The 14,681-nt window shown below is 44.8% G+C and overlaps 2 protein-coding genes across 4 annotated transcripts; one reads left to right on the top strand and one right to left on the bottom strand.

Annotated features, from left to right (window-relative positions):
- Positions 1–1,637: 1,637 nt before the first annotated feature.
- On the top strand, positions 1,638–3,272 carry LOC128753357 (uncharacterized). Its single transcript, XM_053854966.1, has one exon. It carries the CDS (start codon positions 1,638–1,640, stop codon positions 3,270–3,272), a length of 1,635 nt encoding a protein of 544 aa, XP_053710941.1.
- A 1,891-nt stretch (positions 3,273–5,163) lies between these two features.
- Positions 5,164–14,521, bottom strand: LOC128753665 (protein transport protein Sec23B). 3 transcript variants are annotated; one of them, XM_053855577.1, is made up of 19 exons: positions 14,366–14,521; positions 12,980–13,207; positions 12,790–12,847; positions 12,588–12,674; positions 11,877–12,113; positions 11,718–11,800; positions 11,495–11,639; positions 10,226–10,384; positions 10,000–10,115; positions 9,791–9,914; positions 9,644–9,724; positions 9,474–9,563; positions 9,248–9,354; positions 8,867–9,020; positions 8,593–8,670; positions 8,350–8,511; positions 8,048–8,134; positions 7,708–7,929; positions 5,168–6,206 (listed from the first exon to the last, which is right to left on the bottom strand). In XM_053855577.1, exons 2-19 carry the CDS (start codon positions 13,198–13,200, stop codon positions 6,117–6,119), a joined length of 2,301 nt encoding a protein of 766 aa, XP_053711552.1. In that variant the 5' UTR covers positions 13,201–13,207; positions 14,366–14,521; the 3' UTR covers positions 5,168–6,116. The 3 variants fall into 3 exon arrangements, with proteins under 3 accessions (XP_053711551.1, XP_053711550.1, XP_053711552.1); XM_053855576.1 differs by having other exon boundaries at positions 5,164–6,206; positions 11,495–11,800; positions 12,980–13,267; XM_053855575.1 differs by having other exon boundaries at positions 5,165–6,206; positions 11,495–11,800.
- Between the last annotated feature and the right edge of the window lie 160 nt (positions 14,522–14,681).

Raw genomic sequence — 14,681 nt, 5'->3', positions numbered from 1 at the left:
GAGACTCCAGGGGAGACCCAGGACTCGCTGAAGAGATGATGTCTCCGGTCTGGCCTGGGAACGCCTCGGGATCCCCCGGGAAGAGCTGGAGGAGGTTTGATCGGGAAGTTTGGGCTTCCTTGCTCCGAATGCTGCCTCTGCGACCCGACCCCAGATAAGCAGCAGAAGAAGGAAGGATATGGATACATTGAATTTCAAAAGTTGCTGAAAACTTGCAACTGACATTAACATAGTTGAGATGAAACAACATTTAAAATCAATATTCAGTTGTCAGTAAGTTTTGCTTGAGTGACAGGTGGAACCGCTGCAGAGGAAGAGATGACTTTTACTTTCGGTCTAATTCCTGCCGATTGCGTCATCGCAGTGTTTGTTGTTTTAATTATTTTTAAACTTTTTAAGCTTCCAGGAAGCCACAGATCATTAGACAAAAGTCACAGAGCCGACCTTCAAATGCAATCAGTTTAATTAAACGTCTGATGTAATGTCTCTTCTCTGTGTGTGTGAGTGAGTCTGTGTGTGTTCGGTCACACACATGGCCTCGCACACACACACACACACAGATCCAAGATCCAAGACCACCTTTAAGATGACTGTGAAAAGCTTAGTAGCAGATTATAAAATGAGCTTATGAACATCCAGCATCAGCTCAAGTTCAACAGTGAAGGTCGAGGTTTAAAGGTCGAAGGTTGAAGTCAGTCAGCGACACTGATTCTGATGACATTTACATGCTGGATACAGGGTTTTACTGTCATGCAAGTTGCCGTGCACGGAGGACAAGACAGGATTTTCTCTGCAGCTGCGTTCACGATGGAAGATTGTCCTCTGTTTTTTTGCCTTTCCTGAGCAGCAGCAAAATGACCCACACAGTTACCGTGTTTTGGCTCGGTGAATTCATGTTATTTTGACCCTCTGTGAAGGACGGTTCCACCTGGTGCTTCAGTCGTGCCACAATCTTATTGAGCAGCGCGTCAGAGCAGATGGTCACGGTTACTACTTATGACGTGCATCGTGATGCTGACGCTGGCGGTCCTCCTCAATAACAACAAACATACTCAGTCTATTGCTGAGATTAGTTCTTCCTCTCTGAAAGGCTCTGGTGATGGAGAAATATGCTCTGATCCAGCTCTTGTAGTTTCAGCAGAGAGGAACTCTCAGCACAAAGATTCTCAGCTGCAGGAAGGAAACACTTGGTGCAAGAACCTCGGTCACCATTTCGCTTGTGTCCAGCCCTGGACAGACCCAGAACCTTTGGATTAGCTGACTCAGTCTTTTCCCACTTAGCTTTTGTGATGCTGTTACTTTAGCTGTTTGTCTCTCACATGAGTCTGAACTTCTCCTCATGCCATGATAACATATCACAATATCACGGTCTTACTTGTGGCTGAAAAAGTCCATTCAGGAGTCAAGGAAATATGAATAGAAATGGAATCTGATATCACTTTCTGTTTCAATTCTTAGGGCTAAATTCAGCTTAGCTTACATTAGCATTCAGCGTGAAGCCATACAAGAGGTAACTAATCTTGAAGACAAACAAAAGACAAGTTGAACACTACCTCCAACACACTTGGGGTCCACCTCCAACCCAGCTAGCCCACACAGGCCCTCTTATAAGCCCACCAAGCCCAAGGTTAAGCAATATGGGTCCCACAATTCATTGGCGACCGGTTGTTAATTGTCCACCTCCAGCCCTCTCCCAGCCAGCCCACCTTCATCCCACCCCCAGCCCTGTCCCAGCCAGCCCACCTTCATACCAACTTCATCCCACCTCCAGCCCTCTTCCAGCCAGCCCACCTTCATCCCACCCCCAGCCCTCTCCCAGCCAGCCCACCTTCATCCCACCCCCAGCCCTGTCCCAGCCAGCCCACCTTCATACCAACTTCATCCCACCTCCAGCCCTCTTCCAGCCAGCCCACCTTCATACCAACTTCATCCCACCTCCAGCCAGCCTACCTTCATCCCACCTCCAGCCCTCTTCCAGGCAGCGTACCTTCATCCCAACTTTATCCCACCTCCAGCCGTCTCCCAGCCAGCCCACCTTCATCCCAACTTCATCCCACCTCCAGCCGTCTCCCAGCCAGCCCACCTTCATGCCAACTTCATCCCACCTCCAGCCCTCTCCCAGCCAGCCCACCTTCATCCCACCTCCAGCCATCTTCCAGCCAGTCCACCTTCATCCCAACTCCAGCCATCTTCCAGCCAGTCCACCTTCATACCAACTTCATCCCAATTCCAGCCCACTTCCAGCCAGCCCACCTTCATACCAACTTCATCCCACCTCCAGCCATCTCCCAGCCAGCCCACCTTCATCCCACCTTCATCCCACCTCCAGCCCACTTCCAGCCAGTCCACCTTCATACCAACTTCATCCCAACTCCAGCCCACTTCCAGCCAGCCCACCTTCATCCCACCTCCAGCCATCTTCCAGCCAGTCCACCTTCATACCAACTTCATCCCAACTCCAGCCCACTTCCAGCCAGCCCACCTTCATCCCACCTCCAGCCCACCTCCAGCCATCTTCCAGCCAGCCCACCTTCATCCCACCTTCATCCCACCTCCAGCCCACTTCCAGCCAGCCCACCTTCATACCAACTTCATCCCAACTCCAGCCCACTTCCAGCCAGCCCACCTTCATCCCACCTCCAGCCATCTTCCAGCCAGTCCACCTTCATACCAACTTCATCCCAACTCCAGCCCACTTCCAGCCAGCCCACCTTCATCCCACCTCCAGCCCACCTCCAGCCATCTTCCAGCCAGCCCACCTTCATCCCACCTCCAGCCCACTTCCAGCCAACCCACCTTCATCCCAACTTCATCCCACCTCCAGCCATCTTCCAGCCAGCCCACCTTCATCCCACCTCCAGCCATCTTCCAGCCAGCCCACCTTCATACCAACTTCATCCCACTTCCTGCCAGCCCACCTTCATACCAACTTCATCCCAACTCCAGCCCACTTCCAGCCAGCCCACCTTCATCCCAACTTCATCCCACCTCCAGCCATCTTCCAGCCAGTCCACCTTCATACCAACTTCATCCCACCTCCAGCCATCTTCCAGCCAGTCCACCTTCATACCAACTTCATCCCACCTCCAGCCATCTTCCAGCCAGCCAACCTTCATACCAACTTCATCCCACCTCTAGCCCACCGCCAGTCCACCTTCATCCAAAATTCAGAACACCAACATCCCACCTCCAGCCCTCTTCCAGCCCACATTAAGACCACCAACAGCCCACCAGCATCCCACCTCCATCCATTTATTAAAGCAGATTCATAAAAAATACACATAGGATGGTGGGAGGACATTCCCAGCATGCATCTGAACAGAGAGTACATCCGTCTCTTTAGTTTGCTGAACTGCTGCATTAAAGCATTGTCTTGCTATAGTGACCTTCCGAAGATAGTTTTTATCAACATCCGCTTCACACTAGAAGTTGAACTGTTGGCTGACCAAGTCATTTTCAGATCATGCGACCATGGATTCTGGGTAGATGTGGGATGGCTGGGAGCCCATGTTTGGTCTCATGATCCACAGCTCCCCTGCTGTTCTGAATAAAGTTTGGTGATATGCATTCTGTTGTGATCTCAGTATGGCCCTCAGAAACTGTCACTGGTTATAGATGTTAAACAGATTAAGACAAACTTCAGCATGGTCCTTCTGTTGCCGTTCTGCCTGGCTGTCCATTCACCAGCTCCAGAGTAGGGCTAATCTCTCCATACATTAAACATATCCCGTCATTCACAAAAATAAATTCACAACTTCAGTCCCTCACACTGTTGACTTCTCTTGTCCTACACCACGAATACAACGCTGAACGCTGAAAACGAGTGGGTTACGTAAACAAGCCAAGACATATTCAGCATGGCAATCTTACATAAGTTTCCCGGGACAAGAGCCAGCATGGATTTCACTGACAGACAGAGGAGACCTGATCCTCTGAGATAAGACAACACATTTCCTGACAGCTATGCCAAAGCCAAGCCTCACACGATCACCATGACTGACATGTATATAGAATTGTAATGTTCTTTTGTTCAGCAGCAACATGAGGTATAGTGGCGGGGATTAAAACACAGCCTGGGATTAGGATGCTGTGCTTTATTAACATGTTGTGAGGCAACATAGCAAAAATGCATCCCAGTATTGTATAAGGATCATTTTTGAAGCGATTACCGGCCATGTATTTTCTTATTTACTACCTTTTTCCTTGCTGGCATATGTGGATTAAGTGCAACGCTGGACAGCTAAGCTTTTGATAGCCGCGGGCTTCATTTTTGCCGGAGTGACGACTTCCACTTAAGAGTAGAATTCTCTGCAAAACGGATAGCTCCGAAGGATTAGTCCCTATAATCGTTGCTTCACTGATCCTCGAAATCATACTGTCTGGGTGTTTGGAAATCTGCTTACAGTGACAGGAGATGGTGTGTGAGTGGTTTTTCGATTGTGTGTAGAGTGTGGTGTGGGGGTAAGGGGGTGGGGGGCGGTCACTGAAAGTGCGTCAGTCACCACTTTTCTGGGAGCACAGTTCAGGGCGTTTGACCCTCTAGGGGCCACTTCAGAAGACACAACGTTGCCATGAAAAATGCCACATCACGATGTCAACTCTTCAATGACCTGGACTGCATTTAACTTTAGCTGTGTTCCATACATTACTGCATGCAGTATTCAAGTACTTTCTCATGATGTTTGAACCTGCAAAATTTGACTTAAAAATAAACAAAAGCCAGACACATCCAGCCATATTAAAAGGGTTTCCTACGGTACTTTCCACATTATATGAAACGTCACGTTAGAACGATCAAACCACGCACAAAATGTTCCTTTTCAACGAAACTGCGCATCATGGGGTCGATGATACGACAACTTTTTAATCGAGATAAATAAGCATGGTTTTGGAGATATATATATATAAATAAAAATATATTATTAATATATAAAAAAATTGTTTTCTTCTGTAAAATGTTTTTATATATTAATAATATATTTTATATATATATAATTTAAAAAATATATATATATATTTTTTCTTCTCTAAAAGAAATTTTAACATTCGATATGACTTGATAAATCCCCAAATTTCATTTCGATGCAAGCAACAAATGGTGAAGCTGAGGTGTTGACAATAAAAGCCCACAAACAAGCTTAAGAACTGAGCCTGCCTGATGAGACTTTTAATACAGTGGCGGGAAATGAAGGCCAGTGACCCAAATAATGACCGTGTCGTACAGCAGAACCAAACCAAATCTGGTCAACACAAACCATGTGTGAGGATGAGGAACAGCTGTGGGTGCCTGATCTTGCTCGTGTTTGAAGGAGACAGACCTGTTTTTTTTTTCTCCAGCAGGCAGTTGGATGACGTGTGACTTGTACATATGTCAGTCTTCCAATATTCCACACACATATGGGGTCAAGCTATTGTCACTTGAGGACACAGATGCCCTCTCTATATGCACAGAACCTAAAGACACTGCTTTTTCCGACATTAAAAGTTCGATTCCCCGAGGTCAAGTCTGGTGCAGAGACAACACCCAGATGGCACCCAACAGCAGGAAGATGACTAAATCTGTGAAGTGAAAACATTCCGCCACACTGATTGAATTTGCATCCTTTTTCTAAGAATTTTCTAGGAACCAATTGTACTCCAGTTGCTTGGATGTTGCCAAGTTCAATGTCCAGAAGCATGAATGGAGACCCACAGTCAGAAGGTGTGTGTTTGCGTGATACCATGGCTATTTATTAAAGAGAAACTCTTCCACTTTAGACAAAGTTAACATTCGTATTCATCTTATTTAACAGCAACTGTTGCAGTTGATCCACACTTCAGGACAAACACAATCGACTTTGTTAATCTTACTGCATGTCAGAGGGTCGTGTCGTGGGAACCATTTTGTATAAATAATAAGTTACGAACTGAGCTGAAATGTCACTTGATTTCACTGATTGTTAAAAGGTGTTTTTTTTGTTGTCTAGTTCCAATGAGATGTTTGATGACGGAGCGGTAAAATCAAGCACATCGAAAAGACACGCTGGGTTTGACTTGATTACAAAAACAAGGGAAATGTTGTTGGATCCCAGTGGCAGGAGAGGAATGTCACGAGACTTGTGGTGGAATCTATCCGTCTACGCAGAACTGGACACGGCCAGTTTCTTCAGGTGGTCCATGAAGACCTGCAGGCTGACGTCGTCTGTGAGGATGGGGGCTCCCGTCTCCTGCGGATTTCGCAGAGAAAGAAGAAACCATAAAAGCCAAGTTCACTTTAAATTCAACTGCAGGTCAGAGTTTGGTTCAAATCAGACAAGAGATTTCCTTTTCCTAATCCTATGCATTTCCTTTGTACTCAAATACTGTGTGGGATTTTGGGGATTTGGGGATAATCTGACAACTTTCATCTTCTATTTAGTTCACTAATCTGAAAACAAATTGATTATCAGGATTCCCAGAAAACATTCAATTGTCCTTCAGTAACAAAATATCAGTGTTGTTTACTTTTCCACTTGAAAAAACTGAACATTCTACAGAGAGTGTACATCCATCCATCAGCCTTGTCCTCATCCCAGCAGAGGCAGCAACATAACAGAGACCCAGACCTCCCTCTGTTCCACTTCCTCTCCTCCTCCAACTTTTAAGTGGATTCGGGAGCATCGGCAGGCCAACTGTAATCCCTCCAGTGTGTCTTGATTCTGCCCCAGGGCTTCCATCCAATAGGAGATGCTCGGCACACTGCACTAGGGAGATGAGGTGCCAAAGTTGCCTCAAATGGCTTCTCTCGCGACACACAAGCTGGGGGTTTACTCTCAGTCACTCCCAACTAGTCCTAGTGGACCTTGTGGAGGAGACTTGCCTCCGCCATCTTTATTTTGGTCACCAGTGTCAAGATGATAGCAGGGTGTTGGAATATAAGCCAGTCTGTCGGTTACTTTTGAAGCAACTATCCTGTCAGGATCTGTCCTTACAACATTCATGAAATACCTCAGATGTTTCTTATGTATAGCAGTTCAGTTTTGTAGTTTACCGAATGGACACCAAGTCAAGAGTCAAGTTACTGGGTCAGTTTAATAGAGGTGAACGATTGGCGTTCCACTTTTTTTTTTTTATTTTATGTCACGAGACCGACACAAACTCCCTTTGACTAGTGATGGGTAGATGAGGTATCATGAAACAGTATTGCAGGGTTGAGGTAACAGTGCCACCAGATGGCACTCTTGGTTAAGAAATGATGTGAGGTACCATTGAACTTGTTGTTCTAATGTAAACGTTATTCAGCAGACAGTGCCATCTGGTGGCCTCTTAAAATCAGGACATGTCTCATGAAACCTCAGAAACCCTTCAATACTGTTTCATCTACCCATCATTACCTCTGACCACCCTCTGGTTCTCGAGCACTGAAAACCATGCAGACCACAACATCTAAAAAAAAAAGACACCGTCCAGGTGACCAAGCCTAAAATTCTCCTGACTGAGGGTGTAAACAAACTGTCCATTAATGGAACAGACAGCTGTACAACTCCTCCTGGTAAAGGGGAGAGTTACACATGGATCCCGGCCTTCAGGGCCTTTTATTTCAATAATTTACTACCACAATTGTTTTTCCTACTACTGTACCATACCTGACCAAGTAATGCTTATAACAGTTCATTCGATTGTACTAAACACCCATTAGGATTCAACAAAACAATATTAAAATGACTCCAAATGGAACAAAGGGCGTACCTGTCCCCATGCATAGAGGTTGTTGTGGGTCTGCGAGGGGTTGACCTTTGAGAGGAGGAACCGGGCCTGGGAGCCTCCGTGCTCCGTGTCGATGTAGCGCGGCATGGGGAAGCGAGTCTGCAGGATTTCTTGGGCATCATCCAGAGGAGCCTGCAGCAGCTGTTTAAAGTTCTCGTACTCGGCCATTTCCTGGTAGCCTGCTTTCCTCCACTGGGCAATGGTCTGGAGTTTTACACATACAGGCATAAGTTAATAAAGAATGACCCACATGGCCTTTTTAAGTAGAACACAGGCTCAGTTTGCTCGCAATAAAGCACATTAATTTAGGCACGTGTCTCACCTCTCCATGGTAAATGACCAGCTGGAAGAACGTGTCCATCAGAAGGATTCGGTCCGGCAAGATGCTGCTGCTGTCCAGGAGGACGGGCTACGTGGAGAAGGACACAATGAATGAAAAGAATCAAAAGCACTTTCCAAACACAAAGTACTAATTTTGCCTCCTTCATAAAAGTTTGGTGTCGGCGCATTAGCGCCCCCTGCTGGCGTAATCTTGTACGGTTGGCGAATTTGGTCCTCAAGTTGTCGACCGGATGTGGATTTGATACGAGTCAATCGACAGGCTGTTATGGGTGAGATACTGACCTCTGGTGGCCCATAGAAGGAGTATGAGTAGAGGATGGGCTGGATCATGATGAGGGACTGGGTCAGATCCTGTCGGACAAAGTGGTGCCTGTAGTAGGACGACTCATCGGGACTGTTGTTAAACACCTGCAGGAAGGGCGACCGCCGCAGGTGGAACATGAACTGAAGAAGAGGAGAAACCCAGAGTGAGGGGCATTTATCAATGTATACACCACAATTGTTTGAACAGGTGTATGTACGTACTTGAGGGTAGAGTGACAGAGACTCTGACAGCTTGAATGAAGTCGGATCATCTTTGTTGAACTGGCCAAACTTCTGACACTGCAGAGCAAGCAGTCAAATGAAAACATAGATGTCACTTGCGTATCCAGAACAGATGGCTTGAATTCCAAATGACATTTCAACTATTCATAGAATCAGACAGCAAATACCGCAACATATTGTTCTTCACATTACAAAGAGCGATGACGTAGGAAGACTGGCTGCGTGTGTGTGTGTGTGTGTGTGCGTCACTAACCAGGCGAATGAGCTGCCTGTCCAGCCAGCGCAGAACATCTGGCCCCTCCTCTGACTCAGCTCTGAACACTCCCAGGCGAGCCATCAGCACTGCAGCGGCTTCCTGGTCGAACGAAGACTCAATGTGCTGAATTTGAGACTGTGCATCTGCCCAGCTAGGATGGTGGAAAACATGGAGGGAGGTGAAAAAAAGGTGTGGTGTCAATGACAAACAGAGTTGTGTTCTCAGCAGGAATGCAAACATCCTTTCTATCAGGCTATTTAGTTCTGGCAGCCAATTCCAACATGAACATTCATCATGTACTGAACAGATGAGTGCATGTGCAATTAAATAATAATGACTGGAAGGAGAAATCTCAATATTGAAAAGCTCAGTACTCACTTCCTTGCAACAGTTGTGACCCGTATCCTCCTCTGAGTGCTCGAGTGCTGGTATTGGGTGACAAACTGAATCGCTCCTCGGCCACCTTGAGGGACTGGTGCACTGTGCTGCGGACAAAAAGTATCGGCACCGTAAGACTCACTTTAGAGCCGATGATGTCAGCCAGAAGAAATGAAGTATATTGGTTATTAACTACTTGCAGAGTAGATGTAATATTTTGTTTTACCTGATTGACCACTTCAAAATAAATACCCAACGTGGTTGAAGGGTTGAGGCTGCACACCTTCCACTGGTTGGTGCCACCGACTCCCAACTCCTGTATAAAGCAGCGTTCATGTCAGTTATATCAGACCCATAATGTTCATGATGTGACAATGAATATGGGCAGTAGCTTACATTTTCTGACACAGAGGGACCTTTGGAATTCAGAGAAACACAAGGTCCAATGGATCCACAGACCTTCAGCTCTCTTGATGTCTACAAAGAAAAGGGACATTTATTAAAACATTCCCATATATTATTTAGAACTATAAATCCATTTACCTTAACTTCCAGGACGCCACCAAAAGCCATGCGGAAATCTCCATTGTAGTCTTTGCTGAAGACCCTCTGGAAGGTTTGTTTGAAAAGGGAGGTGTTGAAAGAGTCACCCATCACAATGTGGCCCCTGTGAGTGGTACACAGTGGTATAGAGGTTGGTGCAACTCCATCAATGACCGAACTACAGACAGAGTTATTGAGTTCTTACATACCCGGTGAGATTAGATAAACACTTCATCTCCAACAGCCCAGTCTGGTCCAGGGCACAAGCGTAAATGTCGATACTGTGGCCGTTTACTGCAGAGCGGTTGGCCAAGGCTTCATAGTACTACAAGAGCCAGGATGAGCAAATAACTTTCAGTTCACATATTAAATATGAAAACCCTAGATACATTTCAGGAAACTCAAAACTTTGATTTTGCAGACAAAAACAAGCACCTTAGTGGCTTTCTTCAAGTGTCGCGCGTTATCCTTCTGGATGTCATGCCATGAGCGGATGGGTGTTTTCAACTCATCGCCGACCACCATGCCAGGGCCCTGGGTTGGAGGTCCACCAATGAACAGCATGACCCGAGCGCCTGTGTTGGGGAATGTTCCCTAAGAACCAGATAAGGAGAGGGATTTTAGTTTTTAGTTTAGTTGTCTTTTTCTTTGGGTGATAGGATGATATGAATGTAGGGATTGCTTTAGGAAGTTCCATCTTTTAATCCACATCAGAAATAAATAAGATCAACCTGTCATCTGATCATATTTACACTAGTTGGTTGGTGCAACATCTGAGCCAGGATGGACAATATTAACCCTGAAAGTCCACTGTGTTCCTGATTAAATATTTGGGTAGCACTTCAAGGAATTTCAATATATTTGGGGGGGAATGTCTACAAACTTGTTACGTAATCCATGTACAAAACCAATAATAAACAGCATGATTCAGCCACCAGTTTTCAGGAGCTCTGAATCAGCAATGGAAAGAGCAAAGGTACCTATCAATTCGTACAAAAACCATAGGAAATAGTTTGTTTTGGGAAAAAGGCATTTTAAAAATCTCCTTTTCCACAAAAAAGCACATGTCTAAAGTATGTTCACACAGTGAGTCATTTTGAATAATCACTCACAAACTAATCCGACTGAGATAACGGATGTCGTTGTTTTTTTCCACAGCATCACATTGATTAAAGTAAACAAGTCAAGTCATCAGAATTTAAAGTCACCCAGAGGGCCAAATGTGTTCCAATCAGGCACCATGTCTGCTCTGGTGACGGAGCACAGCAGTGGGTTGATTTGTGGCTGTTTGGTGTTACATAACCTCAGAGATTAGAGGACAGTGCAAGGAGGCAACCAGGACTCTGGAGCCTTTTGAGCCAACAAAGCAGCGGTGTGTTCTAGATAATTATCAGCCAGACTGCACTATTCTGATCAGTTACACGTGGAGGCACAGTCCAGCAAAGGTGCTACGTCTAACCTTGGTATCAGTAACCTTCAATCAGTTGACTGACTGAAACACTAACTAGTTTTTGTTGTTGTTGGTGTTAAAAATCCATTCCTTTTAGATGTGTTTTGACTGGGCCATGCAGATTAAAGTCACCTAAGGTATGAATAAAATATTGGTGTGGTGTATAACATGATTTTTCCCCTATGGAAACAGGACAAAATACAACTTGTCTCACTACAATGATGAATATGAAAGCATGAACGGGTTGGCTATACCTCGAGCAGACCAACAGCCACGGAAAGTGCAACACCAGTTGAACGGAGTGGACGTTTTCCCTGTGGAACTGGCCAGGGGTCTCGCTGAAGCTCACCCAGCAGGTCTGTCAGATTCATATCAACTTTGTGAACTGACTGGAGGAACCTACAAATGGTGGGGGACAGGTAGGTAAGGAACATGAACATGCAATCTGCACATTTTAACATAGTTAACATTCCATACCTGCAAGTGGGTGCGACATTCTGTGGTGCCGCCGGGCGTCCTTGTGGTCCAGGTCCCGCGGGTTTCGACAGACCCAGCATCTCCTGAAACAACAAACGTTCTACAGTGAATACGCATTCAAACATTGTATCCCATGCCATAAATGCTGCTTTTACCAACCTGGATCTGCTTAGATGACAGATCCTTGGTGCCTCTGAACACGTAGCTCTTTGCAATGCCCTCGCAGCCAAGTTCATGCACTTGGACCATGCGCCCAAAAGTTATAAGACCAACAAGAGCATTGGGAGGCAGAAGACTTAGGGACATCTGAAGTGACTCTTTTAGGGCCTGCAGGTCTTCTTCTTCCAAACATGTGTCCACAACATAGAGGAAAATGAGTGGAGCTGTGGGTCCACGCTGTTGGAAGAAAAGGGTTCCATTTGAAATCGTGTTTATGTATTACTAAATGCAAGGTTCTCCCAAGAGTCAGATTTCATGTCAACAAAAACAACAGAAAACATTGGACTGCTACAGCACTCAGGAGAACCATGAAGTGATGTATAGTCATCAGCAAGCAAAAATTCCATACATTCTAAGAAGCTCTCTGTCCTGTAAGCTCACTTTAAATATAGAACACTTGTTTGAGCCAGTTTGCACAGGCCAGGTGAACTAGTATTTGTAGTGTGCATACACCATATGTCATCTACCGGCCCAGAAACTGTCTATTGTCGCTAAAAAAAAGGGTAAATAATTTGGCAACTGGAGACCAATCTAGTCTAGTGTAGTGTAGTGCAAATACATGACAAGTCCTTCACTTCTACTTCTAACACCTTCCCATTTCATTTTCTTGTACTACGAAGTTCAGAGTGTAGTCAATAGCTGTATTCATACCTGTACAATGTACTCAATGGTTGAAAACTGAGGCATGAGTTCAGCCGGTTGATTGACCTCTGATATGCCTGCATAAGAGGGAGGGAACTGCAAAGCACACAGATAGAACATGAGCCCAGGGACATGTAATAACACCAAATTCAACTCTTAAGTGAACAACATTTGTTAATTTGTAACTCATTAAATAAAAAAAAATACTCACCGGGTTTCTCTGGAAGCAGAAGTTACATGCCCAAATTTTGGCCCTAAAGTCCACTTGACTGTTAACAAAAACAACAAATGCTTTTACTCCTTGAGAAGACACACTTTACGAAAGGTTAATGTAACTGTTTTTCATATAAACGGAATTACAGGATTTTATTATCACTATCAAAGTATTTTATGGGACTCACCACAGCGGGTTGAGCACAGCCTTGCAGTTTGCCCGGCTGCACATGACAGGCTCATATTGGACAGGTGGCAGGTCGGGTCGCTCTTTCAGTGGCGTGAAGAGGCAAGAGACTGGCACCACAAGCCGAGTAGCTTCCAGTCGGCTGGATGGCCAGAGGTTCCAGCTGAATCGTACCCCATCCCTGTCTTCATTTTGTTGGATGAACTCCTGGTAGGTTGCCATCACCAATCTTGAGGCAGAAGTCCAATAAATAACAAATTTGTTTTTGTTCACTAAAAACTCTCAATGGCTGTCAAATAAAAACAAAACACAAAACAACAAAATGAAATGCTAAATAAATAAAAAGCACAATAGCGCCTTATTAGATCTTTCTCTCAGGAGTAGTGAAGTCTGAAATAAACTCACTCCCTTTATACCTGCACCTATACACCTGCATTCTATATAAAGAAACACACATGTCTACGTGACGCACTTGAAATATGTCAGAGGAACCAGTCCAACATGTTTTATTAAGTCAATTTGCGCGCAAAGAAATCCTTGCCACCCAATTGAGATGGAGCTGACAGGAGTATGAGTCAGAGCATTAGTGTGGCAGTGCAAAGCTCACAGTGACACGTCTATCCCTAACATCAGGAGTATGACGTAATAACAATAATAAAAAAAACAACAACAAAGAAACAAATTGACAAACCTAGAAACACCATAAACAACCACCACCAAAAAAAAACAACTTTTGCTCCTTCACAATTTAACAATTCACCATGTACTTGAGTGACTTATTTGAATTAAATGCTTTCAAGTGCTTTCAACACAAAACTTAGCAAGGCAGAAATACTTATAATTAAACTATTTCAACATACGTCAAGCATACAATACAGCAGTGTACATGGAATAACAAATGAATGCTGATAATGATAACAACAATAATAATACTTTTTTAATAAATAATAATAATCCATACATGCATGCATACGAGAAAAATAACTCAGCTTATTACATTTGAAGGTGACATTTACAGAAACCTTTTAGTCTTGTGTTGTTAACCTATTCCTTTCTTTTCACTAAAAAAATATAACGATAAACCGGGATCATCCCAACTTAATAACAGTTGCTCCGGGCTAAAGCTAACGGTGTGCAAGATGACAGCAGAACTAACACTACAACACTTAATGATAATCACCACAAAGATACATTAGTAAAGAGGTTAACACTGACGCTTCTCAAACTTAAAAATCAGCTAAAACGATGACCTACAAACAGGAAGCAGGATAAAACCAACGAACAGTTCGGCTAACGACATTTAGCAACAACCCACTTCCTGCCGAATCCTGAACGGGGCCAGACCACAAGCGGCCTAGTTGTTTCTTAAACGCCTCGAATTACTGACCTTGTAGTCCCGCGGTTGTAGAGCGACGTAAAAGACGAGAGCTTGTCTTGAACAAATTACAACATTTAAATTTAAAACCGACCAATGGACCGAAGAAAAAGGGGACGTCGGGAAGGGTCGATCCCTCGCAGCCGGCTTCTGCTACCCGAAAGGAATGACGTGTTACTCCAAGTTAAGTCGCTTCCTATTGGCTCTTCCGTTCGTGAGGTCATCGACGGGAGGCGACGGAGTGCTTATGGGAAATGGAGTTCAAAAGACGTTTCGCACACACACACACACACACACACACACACACACACACACACACACACACACA

This window comes from Synchiropus splendidus, chromosome 2 (genome assembly GCF_027744825.2).
Source record: "Synchiropus splendidus isolate RoL2022-P1 chromosome 2, RoL_Sspl_1.0, whole genome shotgun sequence".
NCBI classification, from domain to species: domain Eukaryota; kingdom Metazoa; phylum Chordata; class Actinopteri; order Syngnathiformes; family Callionymidae; genus Synchiropus; species Synchiropus splendidus.
The sequence above is the reverse complement of the archived record's forward strand: the minus strand, read 5'-3'. Positions and strand labels throughout refer to the sequence as shown.